Source organism: Schistocerca piceifrons, chromosome 1 (genome assembly GCF_021461385.2).
Source record: "Schistocerca piceifrons isolate TAMUIC-IGC-003096 chromosome 1, iqSchPice1.1, whole genome shotgun sequence".
Classification (NCBI taxonomy): domain Eukaryota; kingdom Metazoa; phylum Arthropoda; class Insecta; order Orthoptera; family Acrididae; genus Schistocerca; species Schistocerca piceifrons.
This window is the reverse complement of record NC_060138.1, coordinates 408279504-408302692: the sequence shown is the minus strand read 5'-3', so window position 1 is coordinate 408302692 and position 23189 is coordinate 408279504. Positions and strand designations below refer to the sequence as shown.

The 23189-nt window shown below is 38.5% G+C and overlaps 1 protein-coding gene across 1 annotated transcript in view; it reads right to left on the bottom strand.

Annotated features, from left to right (window-relative positions):
* The window catches only part of LOC124788817 (ubiquitin carboxyl-terminal hydrolase 34), a 518595-nt gene that overhangs the window by 339429 nt on the left and 155977 nt on the right, over window positions 1-23189 (bottom strand). Inside the window, exons 18-19 of the mRNA XM_047256101.1 lie at window positions 8690-8970; window positions 4157-4358 (exon numbers count right to left, since the gene is read on the bottom strand). Coding sequence (XP_047112057.1) covers window positions 4157-4358; window positions 8690-8970 — 483 coding nt within the window. The remainder of the gene's footprint in view (window positions 1-4156; window positions 4359-8689; window positions 8971-23189) is intronic.

Sequence of the window (23189 nt, the reverse complement as noted above, 5' to 3'; positions counted from 1 at the left end):
CGTTGACACCATCAATCGAATTTCAAGAGTGTTCAGGAGGAGTACAGTTACTCCTCACGGACTGTTTCAATTTCAGATAACATGCAAGCATTTGTTCAGTGGCAGAGCTCCTCTACCCATATGAAACTCGAAAATAGAGTATATCTGGCATAATTCTGCGAGCATGCAAAGTTATCTGCCTAAAATTAAAGGACACATAATGCTTATACCATATAAAGAAAAATGGTTTGAAATATCCCAAGGATTTGAGTAGTACACAATATCTGTTCGCTGTATCAAAGCTCTAATGGTCAACATATTGGAATGCAAAATTCAGAACATTCAAGTCCTTATAAACCTTTTTTTCTCCAGTGCTGCTGGCTCTATGTGCTTTCTCTGGGTATACGTTCAAGTTTATGGAAAAGGCAGTGACTCAGGAATTTTCAGAGATTCCATTGTACACAAAACAACTCACTGGAAAATATTTGACTATTTGACTTGGACATACCACAACAACCTTTTAACAGAAAACTCCATCATGGTGCTTTTTAATGTGATTGTGTGTGACAGAGCATGTGGGTTGTTGGGAAAATTTAACGACTTCTTACAGAGGGTAGAAAATGACTTATGAAAAAAGTATATTTAGCTATTGGCTAACTTTAGCACATAGATATGTTGAATATGTTAAGCATACTTTTAGTACAGAGTTTAATAAGTGGAGAATGCTACATCACCCATTTGATGTCAGTGTGGGTAGTGCTGAACACATGCTAAAACCAATTACAGTTTTTCCTAACTATGTTGGAATCAGAGATGGATTTAAACATGACATCTTGGAAGGAAATCTCACAAGTATAAATGCTACCCACAATGGATGAGCCACTTCATCAATAGATAATATTTCGGCTAAGTTTACCAACTGGATTGTTACGGAACATCCACTTCAACATACAGATCATATGATATGAATGAAAAAGTTAACGATAAAGTCTTCTTATCTGTATTTTTCTCTTTTTCTTGAATCATTTTACTCAAAGAAGATCAAAGTCAATTTTCCCCCAAGATCATGATTTCAAAATTTTATTTTTTATGCAAATGCGATACAGTGCTGGCCTTTTTTCTACTTTGTCAATTAGTAGCCTGGTGTCAACATTCTTGTCTTCGGTTTCACTTGGTCTTTGCAACATCCAACAAACAAAAATAACAGAAACACACCTGAAACAACACAATCAATTGAACAGCACAAGAGCACCTTCTATCTTTGTAACCATGTGTCAGTGTGCACTTATATGATCAGTTGTCGAATGTTAACGTGTGTTTTCAAATCAGATTTCCGTTATGAACTTAGCCTAAATTTGACTAGCTGATCACAATAAAAACTAACGGGTGAACCAGTCAACCTGTAAGGCATTAAAATCCCGCACATAACAGCTCAGGCAGGTGGTCTGACTCAATGCAACATTTCAATCTTTTTGCAATACTCATGTTATCATCAAATGAAACTGATAAAAGTTCCTCATGAAATTTGAGGATTGCCCCATTGTTGGCAATGAAATGCAACAAGTTAAAATATGTGTGGTGTCTAGACAGGGTTATATTAAAATAGAATGTATTCTGGTGGATCCTCTTGTCCAAAAAGATAGCAGTGAGTCCCATGGCTGTGCTCTACTCTGAGTCTGGTGAGCACTACTTCACCTCGTCCCTATGTTTGGGAGGATGGGCACTACTGATCAAGTGTCTAGCTTTACTGATCAAAGTTTCTGTTCATTACTTGCAACTGCTCTTCTTCCATCACTGAGAAAAGATCATGCAGGGGATACAGTCATCTTGAACTGTAGTTTCCCAATAGGCACTGGCTATTGTAAATCGTTTTCTCACTACTAACTGGAGTGCACAGAGTGCCTCGGCAACTGAGAAGTGACTTCTGGGTAGCTTAAAGTTTAACAGAGCACGCATTATACATTTTAAGCACATGGAACGAGATCTTGTGTGGAAGAATAATGAAGCAGGCAATGGTATTGCCCACCTGGACTACTCTATATTACTAATTGAATTTTCTCATTTTCAGAGTACTTAAGGGCAATCTGTTTTAATTGTTAAAAACCATTCAAAAGCTAAGAGTGCATAATTTTTTTTATTTAAAATGACCTTTTCCAACGGGCACTGCTGTCATCGTCTGGTCATTATCATCTTTCTGTTGTAAAGTATGTTCATTTTACACTGAACCTACGCATAAGATGTCTGTCATGAGTTTTTCTACTTGACATTATAAACATCTGTCATCACTAAAACATTTAAAAACATAAAGCACCCTGTCAAAAATGCAATGCCCATATACATATTGCTCAAAGAAGCTTGTTACTTTATACAAACACAGCACACAACAGCACATCTGTTTTACATATGGTGGACACACACTAACCAGTGCGAATCCACATTCTGTGGACCAGTGGATTTGCACTGGTTAGTTAGTATGTGCCCAGCACATACAAACAGATGTGCTGTTGTATACCATTTTTGAATGATGTAACAAGCATCTGTGAGCAACATGTACATGGACATGCACTTTTGGACAAGGTGCTTTATGTTTTTAAATATTTTAGTGAGAACAAATGTTGATAAAGTACTGAATTTTACAAACTTGACATCTTGTGCACTGACCGAGAACCCGGTTTCAATTGCAGAGTGCCTATCTAACAGCTTCCACATGCAACCAAAATTTGATTTCACATACTCTTCATAATTACTTATTGAATTCAAAAATTTTAAATGCTGTTGTATTCTTCTCATTAAGAGGCACACCCTCATGTTAAATGTTTGACACAACAAGGCAAGTATTACATTTAGAAACTATTTGTTTGTCTTGAGTCAAGCACACATGCTGCACAAATTTTCAAACCTTTATGAAACTTTTCCTCCCCAATACCCCTGCACAATGATGAAAGGAAAGATGTTTATTGCTTACTAAATATACTGTCCATGCAGTAAAAGACCACCTCAGATGTGGAGCTTAAATTTATTACTTCTTTATTACAGACTCTATTCACATCACAGTCTGTGGACAGTATCCACACATACCACTGAATGTACCTTCAAAATTATATCATTGTATGTACAACACACAGTCCAAGGGATGCTGAAGAATGAGTGTCTGCTTAAAATGGCAATGGTATATAGTAAAATTTCAACATTAGGAGTGACATTTTAATTTATTACTTTACTACTACCTCTATACAGAACTCAATTTGCAGATGTGTGTTTGCCATCTTTAAATGGCTACTCTAAAGTTGGTTTAGTGACTTTGCTGTACATCAACAATAATTGCAGATGTGTTGGGACTTTCACAGCATGTCTCATTATAAGAAGATGCCTTGTTGAGAGATGAGACATCCCACCTTCAGTATATTGGGCTGGTTCTAATACAGACTGGTCACTGGCACCTGCCCTCACTTGAACAGTGCCTAGCAACCTAAAACACATTGGCCCTCCAAATACATATCTAGTGCAACTATATACAAGTCAGGACTGAACAAATTATTTATAAAATTATAATAGCGGAGGCATATTGGATCCCTGGCTTTTATGCAAAAGCACTACATGGTGTTAAGTGATTTTTGGCACCTGACTTTCTATAACCCCAAGTTTGGGGTCTCGAAACAGGTCTGTACAGAGATATTACTTGCTGCATCTCTGAAGGGATTACACAGAACACTCAGATATTAAACTTGCAGCACAGAAAGGAAAATAGCACAAAAAAGCTTCAGGGTTCCACGTCTATCAGACACATCCTCACAGAAGAAACTGGTGGCTTGAAAATGTTTTTCAGTCCAATGAGGAAGTTGTAGATGGGTATTTTGCAGCCATCCCTGAATCACACTTCATGGGTGCAATAATGTTGGACAAGGTGCAGTTAAATTGATTAAGCTGTGCCTCTTTGATCTAAAACATAGTCTTTCCTGCCAGGCAGAGACATTTTCATCATGTCATCACACCTTCTGGTCTGCCTGGATATCCCAAATAGCTGAACAAGAATCTTCAATGAGTACAACAGTTTTTCGTTATACACTTACACACTTCGCACAATTAGATGTAGAGTAAACAAGAACTTGGATCTGTATTGTTAAACAAAATTTGTAACTAGCTAGAAAAGATGACTCAAGCACAAAATTGGTCTTACCTGCGCCGAAATGTCTCCAGGTGTGTTTTCAGCAGCAAGAGAGCTCGTTGTATGCAAAGCAAGCTGGACTCCTCGGCTACTTCAAGATCAGCAGTAGCTACCCCCAAATGTGCCATGCATTGTGATACAAATTCTGACTCATGATCCAGCTGACGTCCCACATAGTAGCTGTTGAGGTACTGAATGGCAGCCATACTTACATCTGGAGAGAGAAAAAAAAGAACACATTTCTTGTTCTCATTATGTCACTAAGGATTGTTAGTTCCAGCTGACAGTGAAGGGATCTTGATAATGTTATTCCTGCACAAGATATAAAGATCAATGCTAAGGCTTCCTGCAGATCTCATTTAAGTACCACCATTCACCACCTCATACCCCAACATTCTGTTCATCTGAAAGTTTTGAACTTATTTCTATAAGCGGACAAGACACTCATTCTCCGTAATAATACTTTATGATTGTTGCTGAACCATTTACTTAACTATCAAAACTTGGGGTAACACATAGCAAAGAATTCTGACACTTAATAAGAAAGATTAGTATCATCTGTGATAGTAAATGTCATGCATCTTAAAGTGTCTGAAATTTTAGCCGCAGAACTGATCCATAGCAAATGCTGCATTGTCGCTACGCGTATTCTTGAAACTAGTCTTTGATTTCTCTTTAACTGTTCAGTCATTCGAAGGGAGTCTTTGATACACTGCGTTGAAAAATAAATTTTGTGTTCATTGCAGCACAGTAACTTTACCCTTATAGCAGCACAATATGAATGTCACTGTATCACATAAAGTCACCTCAGATGCGAAATGACTTGCATCACAAAATCTGCACTGCAAATTCAACAAACAGCAATTACAGTTCTCAAAATTATTTGTAATTATGTTCAGTGCAAATTTAAATGTATCTTTCAAAACAATAGAATTATCATTATCAACATCTGACTTATTCCTGTTACTTTCTCTATGCAAAAATTGTCTCTCTCTTGTTCTTCGTCTTTCGGTCCAACCCGTTAATGTTCTTCTTCGAGGCATAGGCTAAAACAAATACAGTTTCCTTATAATATGGGACATTGTAGCTACTCAAAATGAAGATACTGAAAATTATGAACACACTAAATTTTGTGGTGACAGCAGCAAACAAAAGCAGAGTTGGTTCTATTTACTCTTAAGCAAAGTAAGTGAAAAAACGATCCTAATAACAAACATTTGTGTCTCCAATGACTTCTTTACTAAGTTTCATTTTCCACTGTTGACAACATCAATGGTGTGGCAGTTGTGGCATTGTTGCTGTCCAGTATGTGTGTGTTACTGCAAATCAACTATCTACAAAATTTAAACATGAATGTTCATAGAATGCAATGTCACAAAACACTGTTAGTAGCAATGTCACACACAAAGGAAAACTTTTCACATACGTGTGTCTATTTCCTTTTACCTCTCCTAATGTATGATTTTTTTCTTTCATGCACATCTACGGCAAAGTTCCTTTGGAATTATATAAGTTTCACTGGCCTCCTTGTACTTCAGATTTCAACGCTCATGTATTAATATTATGATTGCAAATAAAATAGATGCATTATCATTACGAATGTCCACACTGCTATTATGTTCTCTATGCAAAAATTAGGTGTGTCTAGCTATGTGCCTTTCACTCTGACCCCATTAGCATTCCTCTTCTAGGCATACCATAAAATAAATACAGTTTGCACATAATCACACACACACTCACACTCACACACACACACACACACACACACACACACACACACACACACACACACACACACACACTCTCTCTCTCTTCACAGAATTTCTCCTACGTACTTTTCAGGAACAACACTCCTGGTAGAAAGGATATTGCGGAGGCATAGCTTAGCCACAGCCTGGAGGACTGTTTCCAAAAATTCAGAGATCAGTCAGTAGAGCACTTGTCCTGGAAAGGCAACGGTCCCAGGTTCACATCCCCATCTGTGACACAGTTTTAATCTGACAGATTCCAAGCAAGTACAGGTTGACTTCATCGGTGGAAAAATTGACACATTGTTAGGCATGCTGCTGTTTCATGTTAAAAACTTTCTGCCGATAACGATGCAGGCAGGCAGTTTGTTGAAAAACTTGAAAAAATAGTTTCAGAAAATAAACTGGTATCTGATCAGTTATACAAAATTGACGAACCTGGGGCTAAACTACAAAAAGCATTTGGCTCAAAGAATGAAGCAGCCAAAGACACAAAGCTGGCAAAGGACAGGCTGACCACTGCACCATGCAGCAACTTAAGTTGTGACCGTAAATTTCATCATTTGTAACTGGCGCATCTGAGGAACCAAGAGCCTTCAAGAACAGGCATGTCGGCACTTCCTTTTTATTACAGAGCTAAAAAAAGTCTGAGTGAATGTCAATTTGTTTAAAGAATGGTTTTTTGATGTATTTGTCCTGGCTGTTAAAAATAGTTGAACTCCAAAGACCTAACACACCCTGCAATTCTATTATTAGACATTGCCCCAAGCCACATCTCTGAGTCTGAACTTACAGAAGGAGACATAAAACATACATTTCTGCTGCACATCGTGTTTGTTGTGAGTAACTGGTTGCAACTTACTCGTTTCTGGTGGTTATAACAGAGAATTTAGATGCAAATTAAATTCTGAGAATGCTAGACGAACTGTTTGACGACTCTGGCTCAGGAGAAAAGTTGGACAATTCAGATTTGAATTCAGTTTATGAAGATTCTGAAGATATATGCAATTATAATTCAATATATAATTATCAATATACCGTAATAATTCACCTATTTTTCTTGCAGACAATACAATTTGTAAAGCTTATTGCTTATCATTTTCAACAGCTGAAGAAGACATGGAAGCTGAATTGTTGCAGCCTTTTGCTTCAACACCTACACCTTTAAAAAAAATTATGAAATACTACAGAAAAAACATGTTTATGCTGAACTTGGCTCGAGTACTGTGGATGTGCCGCTCATACTTTATGTTTTCCAAAAGGCAATTGGCGTGCATGCACCTCTTGACATCAGATCAAATGTGTGCAATTGTTTTTCATTGTTCATGCCACCAGAAATAATTGGAATAAAAAAACCGAGACAAACTGAAATGCAGAATTTGCAAAAAGATGGAGACAAAATACAGTGAAGCCTAACAGAATCTGGGGCAAGTTGAAAGTGATAAAGATAAGCAAGATTTAATTGTTTTCTGCTATTATCACTGATGTTCATGTTCTGAAAAAGTCTAAACTCACTGACTATTGGTCAAACAATCCAGTTCTCGACACTACTTTTGCTGCTGGTATTATGAGCCATAATTTTTCATGGTGACCTTTTCAAATTTTCACCTATGCCACAATGAACAGTGCATATCTAGCCATCACCTAAACTGTGACTGGTTCTGTCTTCTGATCTTCATTTTTGCAGTGCACTAATCTCACAGTTCATGAAGGTATGTGCAAATTTACACCGTGTAAAGTTCTGTGCATACTTGAAAAACAAGCCACAAAATCAAAATATTTCAGCTATGTAATGCATCTACAGGCTCTGTTCAGAGCACAGAACTGAATGGTGTGAGGAGAACAAAGGAACCTGGACATATGGCTCTCCTGAAGAGGTTCCTCTTATACGTGGACCAATATTGCAGTTCACCTGCTGTGTTTGATTACTTGTGGGATCAAGAGACAGCATTTCCATTGGTATTTGTATGGTGAACAAACAGGAGCTTTGCCAAACCACTGCTGTCTAACAGGAACCAAAATGAAGTGAAATAATTTGAAGCAAAAGAAACCACTTGTTGTGCATAAAATGGAGGGATATAAGAGAGAGAGGTATTGGCGCTGTCAACAAATCACAGTGTGTCCACAATCAATGTAGTTGTGCAGCCACCAGCAGGGCCTATTATGAAATGCAGACACAATGTTGCTCTTGACTATAATATTTATAAGAAAGGTGTTGGCAGATTTGATCAGATGATAGAGTAGCATCCATTCAAATAAAAACAGATGAAGTAGTACAAAAAGTTGTCCTTCCATCTTTTCATGACTAGTGCCACCAACACTTTTACCTTGTTTCGGGAAGAAATGTATATTAGCAGATTTTCTTATAGAGCTAGTGGATAGTTTTGTTCTGGAAGATATAAAAAAACTCAAAGATTACAAGCTTTGCAATCAGGACAAGTAGTTTACGAGGCAGACATTTTCCTGGTGTAATACCAACATCTGAAAAGAAGACAAATGTGACATGTTTGTAAAGGGTGTTCGGAAGTCAGAGTGTAAACTCACCCAGGAGAGCAATGTGCTGGTGGTGAGCTGATAGTGGCATGCCATTCTGTGCACTGAATTGTTTCAAAATATGTCACAGTCAAGCAATATATGCTTCAAATTGTCTGTACGAGTTCTTTCAGATGACAATACTGTATTTTTAAAGTATTATTACCCGTCTTCATTTGCTAAGATAACAGAAACACACACTCTACAAATGGATGCATGGCTTCAATAAATCTTGTTCCTTTACTTTACATGTAACTACACTTACCAGTGTTGGACACTCGCAATGCCACTTTCCACAAGTGTGACATATCTGCATCACGTGCAAGGGAACACAACTGCTGGAATAAAGCAAGCCCTGTCATCGATATTCGCTCTGGAGCAAGGGCAGGCAGTTTATGAAGATACAGATGTCTGAGAGCATCACTACCCAATGCATGTTGATCTCTTGACTTTGCTTGATTTAACAACCAAGAAAATAGCTCATCTGCACACTGTGCATCTGTAGCCAGGCAGTTCCATAAAATGTCAAGCTGATCAATGCTCAACCTGTTGTAGTAATTCAAAAGCAGAACATGAGAATCTGTAACATTTTAACTACACTATTTGTATAAAATATGCCTATAGCAAGAACACTGTTAAGTAATGCAAACACACAAATAGGAAAAGCTAATGGTTTAAATTAATATACATACAGCATAGCTATAAGAAAGCTAAGCTTTCACATGTCGTACTGCAAAACAAGGTACATTTGTTTAAAGAAACATTTGGTTTTAATATGTTCATAATAAGTTACCATTCATATTCTCTCAGCTGAAGTATTTCCAATGTATAGACACTTCAGACAGGACAAAAATTGGGGCTCAGATAACAAAAAACGAATGACGAGCCTTTAAAAGACCAAAAACGATTACAACTAGGACACCCTTATGTAGCAAACCAAACTGGACATATCTTGGTTTCATAGTGAAACCTCAAGAACAAAAGAAATCTTAATATTCAAAGGAGTAAAGGAAACTACAGATTGCACAGTTCAACTTGTCCCCTCAGCAGAGGATGCTGGAAGCCGAAGCTTATGGTCAGTTCATAGTACACTGGTTGCTGAGACAAGCCCAGACCCTTCTTCCCAGAGCAGCCAGCTTTTATAGCTTATATTTTCTGCATACGTGGACAAGAAAAAAAAATTCCTGGATTTCCCAGTTAAAAATACACTTTTGTCCAGGTGAAAATACACTAAACATCTAGTGAAAGTACATTTTTCAGTGTTAAATGACATTGTACTTTCACTTATCAACCCTTTGAATGGTGAAGGTTTTATACACCAGCATAGAACCTCCCGGCACTTTAGAGAATGAAACGCAAAAAAAAAAAAAAAAAAAAAAAAAAAAATTAAAAAAAAAAAAAAAAGTTTTTGAACAATCTTTGAGGCAACATAGACAATGGATATTTTTGTATTCCAAAAGTGTAAATTCCAGCTACTGCACAGGAATTCCACTGTATACAGCACAGTAGGTTCCAGAGCATTGAAATCAAGACTAGAATGTGCTTTTATCAGCCAATCAAAGCTAATGTCAAGTGATCTCACCAGCCCATGACAGAAAACATTCAAAGCACAGCATACGAGCTGTAGTCAGCCTATAGCAAGAACACTGTTAAGTAATGTGAACACACAAATAGGAAAAGTTGATGGTTTAAATTAATATACATACAGCACAGCTATAAGAAAGCTAGGCTTTCACATGTCGTACTGCTCGTCAAAAGTTTTTTGCTATTTTTTTCCAAGGGTGTGGTTAGGTAAGGAACTCAAGAGCATGGCTAAAATTGCAGCAGCTGAATATTTCAACAAGCACAATTATAAATTTCACTGCTATACACTGAACTTTTGTGGGCTACCTGGCTGAATACATATTCCGTCAAGCACTTAGATTTTTCCATAGAAAAACCAATTACGTATAAAATTGCTCAAGAACTAACGTCACACTTTTTTTAAAAAAAAGGATAATTATACTTTTTGCCATCAATAATGATGGCAAAATTAGTAATCTACGAAAGAATTAAAATACATGAAAAACTAACCTTGAAACTTTTTTTAAAGAATACGTCACTCTTTAAGGTACATAAAAACTGATCGCCGGCCGGCCGCCACAGTGACTCAAGTCCGAGTCGTTCATTGAAGGGGCCCAGTAAAACCGACTTCCCCTGACAACGCCTAAGTCGGGCCATTTGCACAATCTGGCAACACTGTAAGATGTGTAAGTGTCAGGAGGACGTGTTGTCTACTTCCGAGATGTCGTGTTGTGTGAGGCCATGGTCTAGTGGTAATGGTCGACCATTCTAAACTTTTAGTCGCGTGTTCGCGTCCTACTGTATCTCTTACTTTTTTTTAACCAGATTTCGGTCATCGTCTGAAGTTACGAGCGTGAGTGAACATCGAAGATAATTCGCTTCACTTTCTACCCACCAGTAATAACAAATAGTTCCAGAAACAATTCCGCAGGACGGCTCGTCGCGATCAGAATAGCCTACGCTCCAGCGTTTCCTCGCGCTGCAGAGGCTACCGGCCAGCGACCAGACGCCGCCCTCCGCCTGAAATCGGGCGCCGCCCAGATGAATGCGGCGCGACGCTGTCAGTGTATGTATCAGCTGTCATTTTCGAATTTGAAATTCTAGTTATCATCTTGCAATTTTCCACATTAAGGAAGTCTCGACTACTGATATAAGTGATGGATTACCATTTAACCATCATGCGACATTTGCATTCAACAGGCAACATTCAGAAGACTGGTGTAGGAGTACTTCACGCTCTAATTCGAAACTACAAAAATCAACGGAGTAACTACTATTGCAGTTTTGCATGAACGTCATCAGATCGCTCATTGAGCATTCTTATGCAATACTGTTACTGGTGACGAGTTATCATGCCTTTATCGTTAACTTCCTAATAAGAAATAAAAGGCTGAGCCCTATTAAAAGACCTAACTCGAGCAAAGAGTAGTGTGAACATAATATTTTCCATGTGATAGCTCCAAAAGTGTGTTTTGCATTACGTATTTTTCCCCAAGGATGTGTCCATCACAGGCGGAATTTGTTGTCAACAACTGACACACCTTCCGGTCGCAGTGTAAGAAAATCGACCGACAAAACTACATCATGTATTCTACTGAATGATAACGCACTCTGTTGATTTGAGAAACAAAACTATGAAGGAGATCGATAGGGAAGTCATCTATCAGGCACTTCTACTGATAGGGAACTCGTCTCTCAGGCACTTAATCGTCGTAAAATTTTACCTTCCATGCTCTTGATCGATCAACCGGCAAGACAACTCATTTCTAGACGAAAATGTAATTCAACTTACTATATAAACGTCACAATTGCAGTCTACCTTAATAAAGCATTAAGTGTCTGTAAGACTGTTGTGCCTATTTTAACACGAATTACTATGATATTACCTACTTTTGGCTTCGAGAAGGTCTGTATTTACTTCATGTCCTGTATTATACTCAAGTATTATGAAAATGTGGCATTTCATAGATAAAACTATGTATTCACAACACCGAAAAATATGTCGGCAGAAAACAAAAGTGGCATTATGAATTTTGCAGTTCCAAAAGGCTCTCGCTCCAACACTAAGGGGTACTGAAAGTAGCAAGAAGAATTTTGCTCGAGCGTTGTCTTACAATTCTCTTATTGAGTTTCTATCTGTCTGCTTGTATCTCTGCTACAAAAGAATTAAAAACTTGGCTTTCAGCGAGCCTCAAAAGGCCAACGAAAGCACCTGGTACATGGTAGGCTGGCACATTACCTCGTAGGGTGGGGCTTGCTTATTGGGCCAGTAGCCGCTATGACATAAATCGCAACGCAAGGGACGAGAGAAATTGTATTTCCCTTGAGGAACGACTTTGTGGACCCAAAAGCATTAACTCATACCCTTATATCGCATCTCAAGTGAAAATAGCTCACATTATTCAATTGAAATGACGCGATAATATCAAGTGAATTTAGCAGGATAGTTCTGTGCCATCTAGGAAGTAATTCGTCGGACACAGAGTTGTCAGACATATACAGCGTTGTTGCCAAGTTTCAGTTACACTACCAGGAAGGATAATAGCTGATGTGTTCTGTGAGTGGCCTCGGAAGTGGCTATAACTTCGTCTCAAATTTGACGGTGGCAAGGGCCGGAATATCCTCATTATATGTCAATGAGTCTTATTCGGCTTTCGGTAACTACGTTTCGGGGCTAGAGTGTAATTACTTGTAATAATTCGATGCACTTCTCCAGTGGCTGATTTGGCAACGTACCTTTTCTATACAATATTGTTATTGAGATCACAGATATTGGCACACCCGCCAAAAGACAGGCATCACCTGGTTTCTTGTTGTCAGATTTTCTGACAGAAATTCTGCCGTCGCTCGAAACGTGAAGACTGTGTCGGTTAATGGTCGCTTATTTGGCATTTTCGATCAGCCCTGAGGCTGCAAATGCACACAGTTCACTGCAGTCGGCACTCCCTACTGGTGTTGTGTCCTACATGCATTTGCGGCATCATGACTGATTGAAAGCGCCAGAAAATTGACTATTACAATTTCTCCACTGCAGTGAAATTCATGCCCCACAGGGTGAATTCGAATATTCCATATGGCGAAAACCTGGTGTTTCTATTCTTCCAGCTCTAACATTCAAAAAATAGTTACAATAAACGAAAGAAAGGCGCTTATGAACTAATAAAATAATTAGTGGAATCTGACAAACTCCATCTGTCATCTGATAATTGTGAAAAACTACTTTTTTCATCTGCACAGCTCTCCAGTATTTTTAGTGTGGATTTCCGGTAGAAAATTTGTTGGGCGCCAAATCTGTGTGGTCTGAACCCTGCTTGGTATTCATCAATTAGGGTTCCGACTTGTTCTTGTGCACGTTCTAAGAGGCACATGGATACGATTTTATGAGGACCTGAAAGGAGGGAAATTCCTCTGTAGTTATTCACATCATATTTGCGGCCTTTTTTGTGGAGTTGTTCGATCAGGGCACATTTCCTGTCGTCTGGGAGTTTTTCACTTCGCCATATTTCCTGAATGGTCTGAGTGATTTCCTGTAGTGTTCGTGGTCCAAGAAATTTCAGTAGTTCTGCGACGATTCTATCTTTTTCTGACGACATTCGTTCTTGAGTTTTTGTATGTGAATCTGGATTTCTTCTTGTATTGGTGGATCGGCATCGGGTTTCTTGTATCTTGGGGATTTGTGTGGGAATCATTTGGTTGGTTTGGAGCAGTTAAGGAGATCGGAAAGGTAGTACGCCAATTCTTCAGTTTTCTCAGTTGGTGAGGGCGAGTTTTCCATTTTCTTCTTGAAGGTCAAATTTTGTGGTGAGTAACCTTTAATTTTGTTTGCGAAAGTTCTGTAGGAATTTCTGCTGTTGTAGTTTCCGAAGTTGTCCTCCACTGATTTCATTTTTTGGTGATGTAGTTGCGTTTGGTTTTTCTGATGGTTCTGTTTGTCTTTTGCGGATGTCAACGAAATGTTACAGGCTTCCTGTGAATTAGTTGCTGTTGTATTTTTCGAAAGCGAGTCGGCGATTGATGATAGCTTGATCGCAGTTCCATCATGTTGTTTTGCCTTTTTTAAAAAAAGTGGGATTATTTCTTCGGCTTTTCTGATAATTTTACTGCAGAAGTCAGTCCATTTGTTCGTTGGTCCTTTTTCCCATTCTTCTGTGATATTGGTTTCTTCAATTTTGGATGTGTCGAATTTTTGGATGCAGAGATTTTTGAAGTGAACTCTCTTCTGAGAGAATTTCACTTGAACACGTGTGAGGCAGCGGTCTGAGTCAACGTTCGCGCCTCGTCGGACTTCAATATCGTGGATGACTGTACTGGGCGTAGCAGATGACAACGCGGTCGATCTGGCATTCACCAAGATGCTGGATCGGGGATCGCCATGTTTTCTGTTTTTTCCTAAAGTGGGAGACATCATGTGGAGGTTGAATTGTTGGCAAATTTCAATGAGCCGTTTGCCGTTGGTATTAGCGTTTTGGTGTGCGGAATTTTTACCTAAGATTTTTCTACAGTTTTTTTCTGTCCCAAATTGAGCGTTTGAAGTCTCCCATTTGAATTTTCACGTCATCTTGGTGAATTTTGCTCATGGTTTTTTCGAGTGTTTTCCAGAATTTTTCGACGTTGGTGGGGGCATGCGCATTTATGAGTGTATATTTTTTATTGGTGCTTTGAATGTGCATAGTCATAAATCGATTGTTGATGGGTATGATTTAGCTGACATATTTACTTTATTATTTTTCTCCTGTTTTTAATTTAATAATTTGATAAGTTGATGATGGATCTGTGTACGAGAAATGTCATGCCGAAGATTGGTGCGCCTTTCGCTACCTTTTGCTGCGTTTTGCTCTTGAGGATGCGATAGTTTCTGTAATGCAGGGTTTCACTGTCACTTAGTCATGTTTCTTGAAGAGCAAGGATGAAAATTTTTTGTTGGTCGATTTCTTATGTGAGATTATGTAGTTTTCCTGCTTGAGATCAATGTATTAATATTTAGTGTTCCAATGAATGTTTCCTGCTAGTAGGAAAGCTTACCAGAGACCTCCGATATTCTCTGCTGTGTTAGCCTGGACTTTCCAGAATCCGAAAGTCCGGTTGCCGTTTGCCGTGTACCACCTGGGGTAAAGTTGAATTTATTTGCACAGTTCATGTTTGCTTGTGTTTCATTGGTTTGGCCTGGATAATACCAAGACCTGATAGGACCAGAGGTTGTTGAAGCCTCTGGAACCCAATATTTTCAGACAAGCTCATTGAGCTCACAGACGCTGACCAGAGTACCCGTGATTTTCACTCAGAGATGTTTGGATTTTGGGTTCAACTGGTTGAATAGCCGTTGAGGATTGTGTTAGTATTTGGTGCACCCCAAATATTTGATTTTCTCGGTACCACCCACCCACATCTGGGATGCTTTCCCCTATCCGCCACCTGTGGAGGCGTCCGATGGGGATCTAACAATCTCACACGGGATTATTATTATTATTATTATTATTATTATTATTATTATTATTATTATAGTGTCATTAGAAAATCTGGTATGGTGTATCTTCCCACCACTGAGATAGATGTGTATTGTTCGATTCAAAATATTGCATCTCACAAATATAGGTTGTAATTACGTTACATTGCTGCTAGTAGACATATTCCTCACTTTTTCTTAGAGAGTTGCTACCCGTTACGCCAGCAAAGGAATTTGTGTGTGTGCAGCATTGTTGCAATACAGACGTTCAGATTATCAGATTTCTGTAATTCCAGTTTGATACCAGATTGTTCTAATCAGATTCTGCCAGTTTGTCTTAATGCGGATTTCTGACTACGACTCTCGTCATATGATAGATTCGGTAAACCACATTCCTAATCGCCTTCGAGAAATCTTTCTTAATGATGGTGGGTGGGTTGGTTACTAAAGGTATACTCGTCCACAAAATCCATGTTGACAATCATCCGATAATTAGTCAAAATTTGATTTGTCGCAGCTCATTAGCATACAAGTTCTCCTCACAATACTTGCAATGCAATGTAACTGAAAAATCTCATCCACTCGACGCCAACTGAGGAACAGACAACAGTCATCACGCCCACTAGAATCAATGATTGTGTGTGTGTGTGTGTGTGTGTGTGTTCACACACAATCTGGATCAATACTATTAACACTGTACACTGTAAAGTATTTTAATGCAATGGCTAGTTATTAAAAACTGAATTTTTACCCAGCACATGTCCTGCATATTACGTTAAGTAATTAAGGTGTATTAACTCCACAATATCGTTAGCAGAGACAGGTGCTCTTGTTGTCACAGCTCGTGACAAGTGCAGCGATTAGCAGTGCCCAGTGCCACCGCAATTTGTTTATGCTGGCTGAGCGTGGCCACTGCAGCAGACGCTTCACTGTAAACAGGAAGAAATCACCTTGGCTCTGACTGCAGTGAGCGGACATCACTGCCTGCATATTCTTACAGTAACCAACATGAGACTCTACTCACAGGTGCATTGGAGGAATTAGAACGGGTATCATTTCATCAGTCATCAGAATATTAACCAGTGATGAAGCATCCACTCTATTGGGATCTCAAGAAAATAGGAACCTTCTCACAAAGTAATGTGAGGTGATATCAAAATTTATCCAACACACAAAAATTAGCTCCAGAACTTTCATGCATGCAGTACTAGCACATTAAGAAATATTATGTGTTGGAAGCGTATACTTCATTTCCTCCTCTCATATCCTTGTTTTAGGATGAAGTGAGAAAATAAGTGCAAAAAACTAAAGTTTCTGAGAAGCATATAAGTCATTTCATTTTCTCTTGTCATCGCTTTTGTTTTAGTATGAAATGAAAAAATAAACAGTTTAGGGTTATGAAGCATAATATGACACCAGATTCTTAATGTAGGCCCTATCGGAAACGCAAAAAGCAGGGAGCTCTCCATTCTTTTGTCCGACAGTCGGTTTCCTTTCACGCATTATTACTGCTCGCAGGGTCTTATTTAAGGACTTGTGGGCATCAAGTTCTTCAGCAGAATGAGCCTTATGTTTTTGTGGTAGTTACGGTATGGAAAAAAATTCAACAAAGATGAGTTCCCCCAGAACAGTGAAGATATTTGCACATGGCTATTCAGCAATGGCTGCCAGCTGCCCTAACACTTTATAGAATTCATGTGGCAGGCAACACAACTGTGAATGCACTTCAGACTTCATTCAGTAAGTCGTCAGCAGACAGATGGAAGTGTCAAATTAATGTCGCTTTCAGAGACATATTCAATCCAAAATGAGGTGTTATTAAGTGTGTTCTAGCAATTACACTTCGATAATTCCCATATGAGTATTCTAATAGTCAAAAGAATCCGTTAGCGTGAAGCCATCAGGAACTACATTAATATAAACTGCAACAACTCGAAACAATACGTGGACTCTTCTCTTTGCTGGGTAACCTCTTAATGTTATTTAGGATTCTCTCTGTCCTAGGCGTAATGCAAATGGAACTTCACATTCATGAGGTGCTTTCTGCTATTCTTGACAAGCATCAGCAACTTGTAACCATCACGAGTAACAACTGTGTGATGATAATGGTACAGGTTGTCGGTGGATGTGGTGGTATTATGCTGTCAAACTGCTTACAGAAACGTTAATGGTGGCACACATAATTTAGCGCTGACTACAGAAGTAAAGATAGTGTAATGGCATCATCACTTCTCTTTATTTGGCATCAGCTTGACTAATCTGATTTAATGAACATAGTATTCCATTCATCATGCGGGTATTACATTAATTCTGCACTGAATTGCTTGACAAATATTATTGCAGCTATGCAACTGAAATGACTCACTGCATGAGTATCTACGTTGCACTTGGTTAAATGATCAGCTCACTGCAATCTCGCTTCTACTGTAAATACTTGTGCACTGACCATTCGTTATTTGACTGAATATGCACTACAACCTGATTTGCATGTATTGACATGGGTTAGTGGCATCACAAAGCAATTACTAAGGAATGGGTGCCATTGAACTCCTGTTACATTGATGGTAAGACAAATATTCACAAATCACCTGTATTGTCTCAAAAGACAATTGCATCTTAAATATCGAAGGACAGAAGTCCACACTGTCACAGGAAGTTGAAATGCAGCAACAGCAACAGATGAAAATTTGTACCCAACTAGGGTTTAAACCTGGACCTCCTGCTTATTAGGCAGACGCGCTGACCATTGCACTATTGGGACACAACAGCCAATTTGCCTGCAGGACCTATCTACTCGTACTAACATTCCTCATCAGACGCAAATTCCCATCTTTGCCACACACACACACACACACACACACACACACACACACACTGAACAATTCATGTTTAATAACTGACAGTGATTTGGAAAATTTACGTTTGTGAGATGGTTACTTTACGCTTTAATTACAATATCTCTCATTGTTTACTTTGAGGGAAACCTGCTTCTTTGTGCCCTAGCCTATACAATGGCAATGAGTGAATGCTCACAGCCTTGATACCTCACTGGATGTGATACTGCATCTTTAGCCAAACATTCAAATCCCTCTCGATAAGTGTATTTCAAGTCAGATTGTTTTGTTCCTCCTCTACTGTCATTGAAAAAGGTCACAATGAAATTAAGTATAGGAATCCTACAAGATCCTTGAGTTCATACTGCAGTGCTGTGGAGATAAAAAATTTAGTTTTTCATAATTATCAGATGACAGAAGGAGTTTGTCATATTCCATTAATTATGATTGCATTATTAATTATTGGTACACAGGCACTTTTCTGTCATTTATTGTAACTATTTTTTGAATGTTAGAGCTGGAAGAATAGAAACATCAGGTTTTCGCCATATGGAGTATTTGAATTCACCTTAAGTCTTCACGTGTCGAGCAACAGCAGAATATCCATCAGAAAGCTGACAACAAGAAGCCAGGTCATGCCTGTCTTCTGGCAGGTGTGCCAATGACAGTGATCTCAATAACAATATTGTACAGCAAAGATACACTGCCAAATCAGCCACTGGAGAAGCTCCAAAATTGCAAATCGCGTCTGGTGAATATGCTTTCAAGGATTCTGACCAATTAAGAAAGAAAAACACAAATAATTGTTGCAGTAATTAATTTATGACATTTCGTTTGCACTTAGTGCATCGATGTATTACAAGTAATTACACTCTAGCTCCTAAACGTAGTTACCGAAATCTGAATAAGACTCATTGACATATAATGAGGATATTACGGCCCTTGACACTATCAACTTTGAGATAAAGCTATAGCCACTTCTGAGGCCACTCACAAAGCACGTCAGCTAGTATCCTTCCCGGTAGTATAACTGAAACTTGGCAACAACGCTGAATGTGTCCGGCAACTCTGTGTCCGACAAGTTACTTCCTTGATGGCACAGAACTATCCTGCTACATTCACTTGATATTATCACTTCATTTCAATTGAATAATGTGAGTTATTTTCTCTTGAGATGTGATATAATGGTATCAGTTAATGCTTTTCATACCACCAAAGACGTTCTTCACGGGAAATACAACTTCTCTCGTCTCTTATGTTGTGATTTATCTGTCATAGCGGCTACTGGCCCAGTAAGTAAGCCCCATCTCCCGCACCTCTTCACTAGCTACGCGGTAATATGCCAGCTTGCAGCAAACATGTCTGAAAACAGTAAACAGAAATATGAGATACGTTGCAGTTTTGCATATGGTGGTGCCAGGTACCAGGTGCTTTCATTCGCCTTTCAAGACTCACTGAAAGCCAAGTTTTTAATTCTTTTGTAGCAGAGATACAAGCTGACGGATAGAAACTCAATAAGAGAATTGTAAGACAACGCTCGAGCAAGATTCGTCTTGCTACTTTCAGTACCCGTTAGTGTTGGAGCGAGAGCCTTTTAGTACTGCAAAATTCATAATGACACTTTTGTTTTAACCAACATATTTTTCGTTTTTGTGAATACATAGTTTTATCTATGAAATGCCACATTTTCATAATACTTGAGTATGATACAGGACATGAAGTAAATACAGACCCTCTCAAAGTCAAAAGTAGGTAATATCCTAGTACTTCATGTTAAAATAGGCACAATAGTCTTACAGACACTTAATTCTTTATTAAGATAGACTGCCATTGTGATGTTTCTATAGTAAGTTGAAGAGCATTTTCGTCTAGAAATGAGTTGTCTTGCCGGTTGATCGATCAAGAGCATGGAAGGTAAAATTTTACGAGGAACAAGTGCCTGAGAGATGAGTTCCCTGTCAATAGAAGTGCCCGAGAGATGACTTCCCTATCAATCTCCTGGATAGTTTTGTTTTTCAGATCAACAGAGTGCGTTATCATGCAGTAGAACAAATGGTGTAGTTTTGTCGGTCGATTTTTTTACACTGCGACCGGCAGGTGTCTCAGTTGTTGGCAACAAATTCCACCTGTGATGGACACATCCTTGGGGAAGAATACGTGGTGCAAAACACACTTTTGGAGCTATCACACGGAAAATATTATGTTCACACTACTCTTTGCTCAAGTTTAGGTCTTTTAATAGGGCTCAGCCTTTCATTTCTTCTTAGGAAGTTAATGATAAAAGCATGATAACTCGTTATCAGTAACAGTATTGCATAAGAATGCTCAATGAGCGACCTGATGACGTTCATGCGAAACTGCAATAGTAGTTACTCTGTTGATTTTTGTAGTTTCGAATTAGAGCGTGAAGTACTCCTATACCAGTCTTCTGAATGTTGCCTGTTGAATGCAAATGTCGCATGATGGTTAAATGGTAATCCATCACTTACATCAGTAGTCGAGACTTCCTTAATGTGGAAAATCATTCGTACCAGAACAATCTTTGTTGGAACAAGAATATCTTTTCTTGGCGTATTTTTCCCAAAAGCACTCGTGCTACACGCAGATCAAGTATTTGAAGCTGCCTCCTCTGCATTCACCCCTCTATTATACCAAAAGTAAGCAAGGTGTATAGGCGGACAAGGCAAAAAAAATCCCGGATTTTTCCCGGATTTCCCAGTTAAAAATACACATTCTCCCTGGTGAAAACACACTTTCTCCGTGTTAAGTGAGAATATATTTTCCCTGCAAAACTTATCAATCCTTTGAATGGTTATGGGTTTATACATGGGCGTTGAATTTCCTGGCACTTTAGAAAACGAAACTCAGAGGAAAAGACACATTTTGGAAATATCTTTGGTGTGCAGCAATATGTACGCTGCGTATTTTCGTATTACAAAAGTATACATTGGAATTCCACCGCCGGCCGAAGTGGCCGCTTTTGTAAGCCAGTCATAGCTTATGTCATGTGATCTCGTCAGCCGATGATAGCAGATATTCAGAGCATAGGGCACATGATGTAGTCAGCCAACAGCAATGTTACTGTTAAGTAGCACGACCACACAAACAGGGAAAGTTAATAGTTTAAATTAAAATACATAGTGTTGCTACAAGAAAAGCAAAGCGTTCACATATAATATTGGTCTGCAAGGTTAATACGCTACAAGAGAAGCTAAGCTTTTGCATATAATGTTGATCTTTTTTTGCACCTGTTACACTTTAAGATATATCATATAAATGCGTCAGTAAAATTTTTAATAATGACATAAATGTCGGCTCTGTAATTTAAGAAATTCATGGTACATTCTCGCACATAGTTCCACTTACGTAAAAGGATATTTACTTTGAAAGTAACGCTTTTCAAACCACCATTCACAATATTTTCCCACGACCTGTAAGAAATATGTTCGTTTCAGCAGTTGCCAGAGAGCGCATATAACAGGTGACACCGCGCTTGCGCAGCTACCATGACGTAGGAAGCCCGTATGTACATATGTGTAAAACATTGAAAGATTATACATTATGTTATAAAAGGAACAAGACATCAGAGGATACTCCAAGAGCATTGGAATTTCGTGAACCATACTAAAATGTGCACATTTAAAATGCATACTTAAAGCGCACATTCGTATATCCACATTCCCAGTGAAGTAGACCTCGACCTGATATTAAGCTTTTCAGTGTGGTTTTTGGGACGTAAATTTTCTTGGAGCACCAGTACTGTATTATTTCATGTTTGGCTCTTTATTATGGCATAATGCCATACATGCTTGAAAGATGAAAATGTGCACTTGAATTGCAGCGAACAGTTGAAACTAGCTAGTACTGTGGAACTGAACATTTCATTTCAAATACATTGACTGCCTCTGCTGAAAAGGTCAATAAAAGTCAAATTTCTTTAGCAAACAGACAAAAATAACTTCATTGTTTTGCAAGGCGATTAATGCTTGATTGTCAGAAAGGTGGAAATAAAATAAAATCTGAAACTAATAACATATTTTAGCCTTCCATAATTATGTGAATGTATTTTAATTCACTTGATAGTGCCCAGCCACAGATATCTGTTTTGTTTTCATTTGACGTGAGAGTAAACAAAGGGGAAACAGTAAAATCACTAAATGTAAACAGGGGTCACGTGGAGACTACCCACTATAACTCAGACTGCTCTGCGCATCAGCCCCGGATCTACGATATTTGCTAACTGGGTCAATACTAAAAAAAATAGAATTTTCAAAAATATGTTCATCTTGTAGCGCACGTCTTTTGGAAAGTCTGAAACATAAAACAAATGTGTTCGAGGAAATGTAAGACATGTTATTTGGTCGTAAGTGTATCAAAGTGCAGTGCCACGCCTCTTCAGACAGCATTCTTCTATCGCCCGTCACTGTATTTCACTCTGTGGAATTGAAACATGTGTACTTTGTAATGGATGCCATCAAACTGCATTCAGGACAACGAAAATTGAAATGTCCTGTGGTGCCTCTCCTGCTCCCAGTCAGGCGGTTTGACAGCCTGCCCCTCTTGTAAAAAAACACAATTAATAGCGAATGGGATTATTTGTAATCGGGAGAACAAGAACTCTTCAGAAAATTTGCACCTTTTATTGCCTGTTAGCTAATAACTTGCTGTTTTGTGTGACATAAAATTAAATATAGGATACATAAAACCAATAAAGACAAGAGACAAGCAAGAAAGTACACATTTCTTCAATCCTTAGCTCCTAGCATTTTTTTTCTCTCTAATCTTGCTACAGCTTTACGTGGTGTGCTTTACTTTCTCCGAAAGAATCTATTACCTCATCAAAGTTCGTGAAACGTTTTGCTACATGAAAAATCGAAATGTTATCTAATACTGAAAAGCTGTTGACACAAATAATACCCAAGACT